Here is a 9,371-nt window from a genome sequence, read left to right on the forward strand (position 1 = left end):
TGCACTACAGCCTGGGTAACAAGAGCGAAACTCCGTCTCAAAAAAAATAAATAAAATAAATAAATAAATAAATAAATAAAAAGCATAGGTTAACCATGTTTAAAAAAAAAAAAAGCCAACCCTTTCCAGAACAGGCAAATCCACAAAGAAAAAAGGAGCTTTGTGGTTGCCAGGTGCTGAGGGAGAAAAAGGGAGAGACTCTGCTAATGAGTCAAGGGGGTCTTTGTGGAGGGGCTAAAGGGTTCTAAAACTGTGGTGATGGCTGCACTACTCTGGACACAAACTGTACTGTTATTTTTTTTTGAGACAGAGTCTTGCTCTGTTGCCATGGCCTAGTGCAGACCTGGGATCACTACAACCTCTGCCTCCTGGGTCCAAGGCAAGCACGTCCGGCTAAATTTTTTTTTAGTAGAGACGGGATTTTCACCATGCTGGACAGGCTGGTCTGGAACTCCTGACCTCAAGTGATCCACTCGCCTCAGCCTCCCAAAGTGCTGGGAATATAGGCATGAGTCACCGTGCCCAGCCCATTTTAAATGGATGAATTGTACAGTATGTGAATTACATCCCAGTCAAGCTGCTGTTTAAAAATGCACAGGGCTGGGCTCAGTAGCTCATGCCTGTAATCCCAACACTTTGGGAGGCCAAGATGGGTGGATCACCTGGGGTCAGGAGTTCGAGACCATTCTGGCCAACATGGTAAAACTATGTCTATACAAAAAATATAAAACTAAGTCGGGCGTGGTGGTGAACTCCTGTAACGCCAGCTACTCGGGAGGCTGAGGCAGGGGAATTGCTTGAACCAAGGAGGTGGAGGTTGCAGTGAGCCAAGATCTCTTCACCGCACTCCAGCCTGGGTGACAGAGCAAGACTCCATCTCAAAATAAATAAATAATAAATAAATAAATATGAAAATAAAAATCAAACAGGCCAGGCATGGTGGCTCATGCCTGTAATCCCAGTGCTTTGGGAGGCTGAGGCAAGAGTATTGCTTGAGCCCAGGAGTTCAAGATCAGCCTAGGCAGCACAGAAAGACTGTGTATCTACAAAAAAATAAAAGAACAACTAGTCAGGTGTGGCGGTGCACACCTGTAGTCCCAGCTAACTCAGGAGGCTGAGGCAGGAGGATCTTTTGAGCCCGGGAGGTCAAGACTGCAGTGAGCCATGATCACACTACTGCACTCTAGCGTGAGCGCAGTACCAGACTTCGGCTCAAAAAAAAATCAAACAAACAAGTGAGCAAACAAAGAAGACTCCTATTCCACACCAGAGGTGTAAGATGAACCTGTATTTTCCTGAGTCCCAAAAGGCCCCTGTGCCCAGCAAGACAGGAGTCACCACTCTGTCTCACTATTGGACCCCAGAATCTTCTGGGCGTCACCGAGTACTTAAACGGCCTCTGGAGAGAAGACTCCCCAGGAGGCCAGAGGAAGCAACTCCAGGGCTGGACGAAAGGGAGGAAATTCTAGGAAGGAGCTCCTCTGACATCCAAAACCCTGGCCACTGGGAGAGAAGTCTCCGCTCAACAAGGAAGTGTGACACACGGGAGGTCGGGCCAGACCCTGGGACGCTGTAGACCAGGAGCACCCTACTCACCTGGGACCAGGCTGAAAGGAGGGGCGAGGCTGATGCCATCTCCTGATGCTGGGGGGCCGGAGGGCCTGGGAAGGAGCAGAGTCACCACCAGTCACACAGCTCATCCAGCACCGCCTCACCACCCCTGCAGTCAAAGGCCCCAACAGCCCGGTGGTTGCCCACCCAAGACCCACTCCTTGCTGGAGAGCCTGTGCACCCCGCATCCAGGCAGGCCACACCCTGTTCTGGCCACACCCCATGCCCCATTCACCTTCACCTTCCTTCCCTGCACCACTTCCCGTTCCTCCAAAGGGGTGCTGCTCACCCCTCTCTGGCCACAGCAGCGGGCCCCTCTGTGGCCTGTGGCTTAGCTGGGCTGGGGGCTGCTGGCTGGAGCATCGAGCCTCTTCCTCCAGAAACAGCTCCTCCGTCTGAGCCTCCGCCTGGCATTTTAAGGACTGTCCCCCTATCCCGAGGGGCATCTCATCATCAGAAAGCAGCTCTGAGCCCTGCACACAGACAGAGATCTGCCCACCAGCTCCCAGAAGGGCAAAAGGAAAATCCCCGCAGGGCCCCACACCATCTCAGGCACCCCAGCCGCTGCCCACCCTTAGGCTCCCTGCTGCCAGCTCCCAGTCTGCTCTATTTCATGGTCTCTCCTGTCACTGCAATCGTGTTTCATCACATTTTTTTTTTTTTTTTTTTTTTGAGATGGAGTGTTGCTCTGTCTCCACGCTGGAGTGCAGTGGCACGATCTTGGCTCACCACAACCTCTACCTCCTGGGTTCAAGTGATTCTCCTGCCTCAGCCTCCTGAGTACCTGTGATTACAGGCACCCACCACTGCGCCCGGCTAATTTTTGCATTTTTAATAGAGACAGGGTTTCACCATCTTAGCCAGGTTAGTTTCAAAACTGCTGACCTCATGATCTACTCGCCTTGGCCTCCCAAAGTGCTGGGATTACAGGTGTCAGCCACTGCACCCGGCCTAATTTTTGTATTTTTACTAGAGACGGGGTTTCACCATGTTGGCCAGGATGGTCTCGATCTCTTGACCTCGTGATCTGCCTGCCCGATCCTCCCAAAGTGCTGGGATTACAGGCGTGGGCCATCACACCCAACTCCTTCACATTCTCACCCTCCATTCCTTGGCCCTCCTGATAGACCCTGGGTCAGAAGGGCCCTGAGTCAGCCCTGGCCTCATTTTAGAACTTCACATTACTGCATTTGCTGGATTTTTTGAAATTATCTGGCCAAGCACAGTGGCTCACACCTGTAATCCCAGCACTTTGGGAGGCCAAGCCAGGTGGATCACCTGAGGCCAGGAGTGTGAGACCAGCCTACCAACATAGTAAAACCACATCTCTACTAAAAGTACAAAAATTAGCCGGGCATGGTAGCACATGCCTGTAATCCCACTACTTGGGAGGCTGAGGCAGGAGAATCATTTGAACCTGGGAGGTGGAAGTTGCAGTGAACCGAGATCATGCCATTGTACTTCAGCCTGGGTGACAGAGCAAGACTCTGTCCCAGGTGGAGGGGGGTGGGTGTGAGAAATTATCAACAGGTGCTCTGAGATGCTCTATTTCCTAATACCAGAAAAGGTGACTTGGATGAAACTGGATCTTAGAATTGAGCTCTGTAATAGCACTTGGACAAGAGACATCCCCAGACAACTGCAAACTCAGTGTCAGGGACCCTGTCTTGGGCTTCCTCTTGTCCAACATTCCACACCTCTAAGGGAGGGTAGTCCCCTTGGGGAGCAGAGCCTGCCTCTCTCTGCTCGATGGTGGTCCTGTGGCATGTGTGCAGAGATGCCGGGACAGTGACAGAAGGAAGCCATGCCAGGAACCCCAAACACTGAAGCTGCAGGGGCCAGGAAAGAGGCCAGCCGGCTAGGAAGAAATCCTGAGTTCTTGGCCACCACAATGGCACAATTTTCTTTCTTTCTTTTTTTTTCTTTTGAGACAAAGTCTCGCTCTGTTACCCAAGCTGGAGTGCAATGGCACGGTCTTGGCTCACTGCAACCTCCGCCTTGTGAGTTCAAACGATTCTCCTGCCTCAGCCTCCCGAGTAGCTGAGATTACAGGCACTTACCACCACGCCCGGCTAATGTTTGTATTTTCAGTAGTTGACCAGGCTGGTCTCAAACTCCTGACCTCAGGTAATCCACCTGCCTCAGACTCCCAAAGTGCTGGGATTACAGGCACGAGCAACTACACCTCGCTTTTTTTTTTTTTTTTTCTGAGATGGACTCTCACTCTGTCACCAGGCTGGAGTGCAGTGGTATAATCTCGGCTCACTGCAACCTCCACCTCCCAGGTTCAAACGATTCTCCTGCCTTAGCCTCTGGAGTAGCTGGGACTGCAGGTGCCCACCACCAATCCCGGCTAATTTGTATTTTAGTAGAGACAGGGTTTCACTGTGTTACCCAGGATGGTCTTGATCTCCTGACCTCATGATCCTCCCACCTTAGCCTCCCAAAGTGCTGGGATTATAGGTGTGACCCATCACGCTGGCCAATGGGAGGATTTTCTAACTGCAGTCAGCTCACCATCTGGTCAAGCGTTAGGGGATATGTCTCCTCTGCTGGCTGTAAAAGACCAGCAGTGTGCAGCCAGTGGCGCTGCTATAGGGAGAAACGCAGCTGGTAAGCACTGCCCATGTGCCCCATCCATAAAGGCCCTGAAAAATGCACTGAAACAGCAGGTGGCAGGACTTTTCTATTTTAATCTCAATAAGTTCAGTGACTGAAACTGAAGCAGGAAAAATGAGTAAGAGGCTTTCCCTGCTCCTCCAAATGTGGTTGGAAGGAGGTGGAGAGGGACAGTCTATAGAGATTTCGGGGCACCAGTCTCTGCCATCCAATACAGTAGCCACTGGCCATGTGTGACAACTGAGCCCTTGAGAGGTGACCAGTATGACTGAGGAATTAATTTAACATTCCACATAGTGGCCAGGTGTGGTGGCTCACACCTGTAACTCCAGCACTTTGGGAGCCAAGGCAGGCAGTTCACTTGAGGCCAGGAGTTTGAGACCAGCCTAGCCAACACAGCAAAAACTCTTTCTCTACTAAAAATACAAAAATCAGCCTGGCATGGTGGCACATGCCTGTAATGCCAGCTACCTGGGAGGCTGAGACATGAGAATCACTTGAGCCCGGTAAGTGGAGGTTGCAGTGAGTTGAGATCGCACCACTGCACTCCTGTCAGGGTGAGAGAGAAACAGAGTCTGTCTCACACACACACACACACAAAAGTATATAACTATAATTTTAAAAGCTACATGTGGCTAGCAGCTACTGTTTTGCATGGCACAACTCTAGAACTTATGGGGATTCTAACCCAAGTGCCCCCCATGCCCCTGGTCTTTCTTCCCAGTGTTCTCCCACTTTGGGGGTAGTTTCAACTCTTTGCCTTCGAAGGTATGCTGGACCTATCTCCCACCAAAACCTGTGTCTGGGCCAGGCGCAGTGGCTCATGCCTGTAATCCCAGCACTTTGGGAGGTCAAGGTGGGAGAATCACTTGAGGCCAGGAGTTTGAGATTAGTCTGGGAAACATGGCGGACCCTTGTCTCTACAAAAAATACACAAAATTAGCCAGGTGTGGTGGTACATGCCTGTAGTCTCAGCTACTTAGTAGGCTGAGGTGGGAGAATTACTTGAAGCCAGGATGTTGAGGCTGCAATGAGCCGTGATCATACCCCTGTACTACAGCCTGGGCAACAGAGGGAGACCGTGTCTTAAAAAAAACAACCCAAAAACCTGTTTGGTCTAACCTAGGACAGTGTTCACATACCATCTGCTGTAGCTAATAAATGGCTATCAGGGTAGCATGTGGTTAATCAAAGGGTGGACACCCATTGGCCATGGCTGAGAAACCTTTTGCAGGTGCCTTCTTCAATTCACAGTGTCCAGGAAGCCACCCTTGGTCACCCAATGACCAAGGAATCTCCAGCTGCAAACCCCAGCAGCAGGGCCCCGTTTTCTCACCTGAGGGTCAAAATGCCCCCCACCTCACCCGCTGCCTGTGTTTCCTGGGCTCCCGCTGCTGCAGCCCTTCCACGAGGACCACGGCCTCCTCACCGCTCTCCGGCTGCTGCTCGCGCACCCGAGCCTGGATCTCCCCCGGCAGCACTGTCAGGAACTGCTCCAGCACCAGCAGCTCCAGGATCTGCTCCTTAGTGCGCAGCTCCGGCCGCAGCCAGCGGCAGCACAGCTCCCAGAGGCGGCTCAGGGCCTCCCGGGGCCCAGCCACCTCATGGTAGCAGAAGAGCCGGAAGAGCTGGCGGAAAGTCTCGGGGCTGGGGTCCTCCGTCTCCACGGAGGGCTCCTCTTCCCAGCCGAAGTCCTCCTCCACCTTCACAATCAGGATCTCGTCCTGTTCCAGATCCTGCTCCAAGGGTGGCAGGGGCTGGAGGCCAGGGATGGTGGCCATTGTTCCCAGTGGGACTTGTTCCTTTTTAGGCCTTAGAATTGAACCTGTCTCTCTCTGTATACCTCTGGACAGACACAGGAAGTTTTTTTTTCAGGGCCCTGCGGAAAGACGACAAAACCATTTGAAGGGCAGCGTTGGGGCTGGATAAGCCCTCTGGACAAGGAAGCCCTTGCCCTGGTTCCAAGACCAGCTCACTCCCCCTGAAAAAAAGAAAAGGGATGAAGTAAATCAATGCCATCTTTGCTACTAAACCCCTGTTAATTCTGACATAATTTACTGAAGGGTTCTGGGCTTTGCTTCCTCACTGGGCAAACAGAGATGATAACAGGGCCTACACACACAGGTTGCTGACAGAACTAAAAGGGATGGGCCAGGCGCAGTGGCTCACGCCTGCAATAGCATTTTGGGAGGCCAAGGTGGGCAGACCGCGTGAGGTCAGGAGTTTGAGACTAGCCTGGTCAACGTGGTGAGACCCAGTCTCTACCAAAAATACAAAAATTAGCCCGACGTGGTGGTAGCACATCTGTAATCCCAGCAACTCGGGAAGCTGACACAGTAGAATCGCTTGAACCCGGGGAAGCGAAAGTTGCAGTGAGCTGAGACCGCGCCACCGCACTCCAGCCTGGGCGATAGACTCCGTCTCAAAACAAAAACAAAAACAATCTAAAAGGGATGTTTGCTGTCAGAGCTCGAGAATCGTCATTTTCTATGATTACAGTGGGTCCTATATGGAAGGGGTTCCTTTGGAAATCTGATAAAAACTTGGGCCCTTGTGCCAAGCAAGGTACAGACTCTGCCTCAATTTGACCCTCGGTATCCGGGTCTGGCAAACCCTTAAGTCCCTACAAGACCCCGTCAGACACCCGCAAGAGGGTGGTCACAACGGCCCCCCAATTCCAGGGTCCTGGGAGGGCTGGGACTCCCAGGCCGGCTTGCTTTCCCGTCTCACCCCTCAGGTGGAGGGTGAGCGCTGCCCGAGGCTGCAGCAGACCCCGACGCTGGCGGGGCCGCGAAATCGAAGCTTCGACCGGGACCCGCGTCCCCGTGACCCCCGCACTCACTGGCAGTGCTGCGGGCCGTGGAAAGTTCGGGCCAGAGTCGGAGCGGCGGATATGAGCTGGAGTGAGACCGCGGACCTCAAGTTTCGCAGCCCCGGACGCCAAAGCCGGGCCGAAGACCCCCAGGTCAGGCATGGGAACCAGGCCGTATGGCCAGGCTAGCGGGCGGCATTGTGGGTAACGCAGCCTTCGAATCATTGGCTGAGCCGGCTGTTTGGGCGTGGCAACAAGGCTGCGTGGGCGGGCCCGCGATGCGCATTGTGGTTAATGTGGTCCTCAAAGGGACGCATTGTGGGTAACGTAGCCCAGCATCTCAGTAAGCATGCGCGAGCGTGCGGCAGTCCGCAGTCTCTGGGCTGCTCTTCCAGTTACTATTCTACACCCCCTCTCCTCTGGCCTGAAAAAGTTCACAGATGAAGTCCGCCTCTTCCCTGTTCAAAGCCAGCAAACTTGGTCGGGCACAGTGGCTCATGCCGGTAATCCCAGTACTTTGGGAGGCCAAGGCGGGGAAGGATAGCTTGAGGCAAGGATCCGCCTCGTAACAAAACTTCAGTCCGTGTCTCAGTCCAGGCTGCTAACCACTAAGGCTCAAATTCAGGAGAAGCAATTTTTCTTAAAACCGAAAAGAGTGCCGGGCACGGTAATCCCAACACTTTGGGAAGCTGAGAGAGGTGGATCAGGAGGTCAGGAGTTCAAGACCAGCCTAGCCAAGATGCTGAAACCCCCGTCTCTACTAAAAATACAAAAATTAGCCAGGTGTGGCGGCATGCATCTTGTAATCCCAGCTACTTGGGAGACTGAGGCAAGAGAATCGCTTGAACCCGGGTGGCAGAGGTTGCAGTGAGCCGAGATCACGCCACTGCACTCCAGCCTGGGCAACAGAGCAAGATTCTGTATAAAAAAAAAAAAAAAAAAAAAAGACGGGAAAGGGATGGCCTCGCGCACTGCACAGCATAAGCAACACTGGATTAAATTAACAGACGCCACACAGACGATCCCGAGTGAATATCACTGTTGGAATGAAGTGGCTTTTTAAATTTATTTTCTTCTGAGACTGTTTTGCTCTGTCGCCTAGGCTAGAGTGCAGTGGTACAGTCACAGTTCACTGCAGCCTCGACCTGCTGGGCTCAAGCGATCCTCCCACCTTAGCTTCCTGAATAGCTGGAACTACAGGCCTACACCACCACACCCGGCTTTTTTTTTTTTTTTTTTTTTTTTTTTTGAGACAGAGTCTCACTCTATTGCCCAGACTGGAGTGCAATGGCAAGACCTTGGCTCATTGCAAACCTCCACCTCCCAGGTTCAAGTGATTCTCCTGCCTCAGCCTCCCAAGTAGCTGGGAAAACTGGCACGCACCATCACGCCTGGCTAATTTTTGTATTTTTCGTAGAGACAGGGTTTCACCATGTTGGCCAGGCTTATCTCAAACTCCTGACCTGGTGATCCGCCTGCCTCGGCCTCCCAAAGTGTTGGGATTACAGGTGTGAGCCACTGCGCCTGGCCCACCTGGCTAATTTTTGCATATTTTGTAGAGAAGGGGTTTCGCCAAGTTGGTCATCCTAGTCTTGAACTCCTGAGCTCAAGGAATCCGCCTGCCTTGGCCTCCCGAACTGTGGGGAGACATAGAGAGATCTCCCGGAATATGGCGCGTCTTTCCCAAAGCAACGCGCGAGAACTGAGCCCTCCGGAAGCGAAAGTTGGGGACGCTGGATTCAGGGAGCTGGCGGGACTACATTTCCCAGAGCGCCCCGCGCCCTCCCCGGAGGCCTTTTCCTGCGAGCCCCACAGCGGTGGATTGGCGGCCTGGAGGCTCTCCCCAGCTGCCGGCAATTCCAGAGCCCCGGAGGAAGCAGCTGTAGTCTCCCCGCGGCAGTGTCCTTGTCGTCGACACGGCGGGCCACTCCCTTGCGCGCTCTGAGCCTCAGTTTCCACATCTGTTAATGGGGGAGGTTAACTCTCAAGGTTGTAACTCATTTAAAACCATTCATCCAGGCATATTAAATGCTTGTTGCGTCCTCTCATCTGCCTTCTTAACTAGGCGCTCTGGTGACCGAGCGCCGGCAGGTGCTGCTTTCATGGAGCTTGCATTCTACCAAGAGAGGCATACAGTGGACAAAATAATTGCACGAAGAATTGTTTAATCACATCTTAGGCAAATGTTACCAAGGGATGTAAAAGAGGGGACCTGATACTTTCAGGGTGGAAATGACGGTTGAGCAGCCTTGGGTTAACCTGGGGAATTGGGGGAGAGGATTCCAGACTGATGGAGTGCCAGGTGCAAAGGTCCTGGGGCCAGAGAGAA

General features: G+C 52.8%; 2 protein-coding genes across 4 annotated transcripts in view; both read right to left on the reverse strand.

The window, feature by feature from the left end:
• ZNF500 (zinc finger protein 500) overlaps positions 1-7,249 on the reverse strand; it is a 16,258-nt gene extending 9,009 nt beyond the window's left edge. Inside the window, exons 1-4 of one of the 3 annotated variants that reach the window (XM_017506005.2) lie at positions 7,073-7,249; positions 5,595-6,109; positions 1,901-2,084; positions 1,597-1,661 (exon numbers count right to left, since the gene is read on the reverse strand). In XM_017506005.2, the coding sequence (XP_017361494.1) occupies positions 1,597-1,661; positions 1,901-2,084; positions 5,595-6,011 (666 nt within the window). In that variant the 5' untranslated portion in view covers positions 6,012-6,109; positions 7,073-7,249. Of the gene's footprint in view, positions 1-1,596; positions 1,662-1,846; positions 2,085-5,594; positions 6,110-7,072 lie in introns of all 3 variants that reach the window. The other 2 variants (XM_017506004.2, XM_017506006.2) reach the window with 2 other exon arrangements.
• Positions 7,250-9,187: 1,938 nt separating this feature from the next.
• SEPTIN12 (septin 12) overlaps positions 9,188-9,371 on the reverse strand; it is a 19,868-nt gene continuing 19,684 nt past the window's right edge. Inside the window, exon 10 of the mRNA XM_017506034.2 lies at positions 9,188-9,355. Within this exon, the coding sequence (XP_017361523.2) occupies positions 9,297-9,355 (59 nt within the window). The 3' untranslated portion in view covers positions 9,188-9,296. The remainder of the gene's footprint in view (positions 9,356-9,371) is intronic.

Source organism: Cebus imitator, unplaced genomic scaffold (assembly GCF_001604975.1).
Source record: "Cebus imitator isolate Cc_AM_T3 unplaced genomic scaffold, Cebus_imitator-1.0 Scaffold346, whole genome shotgun sequence".
NCBI classification, from domain to species: domain Eukaryota; kingdom Metazoa; phylum Chordata; class Mammalia; order Primates; family Cebidae; genus Cebus; species Cebus imitator.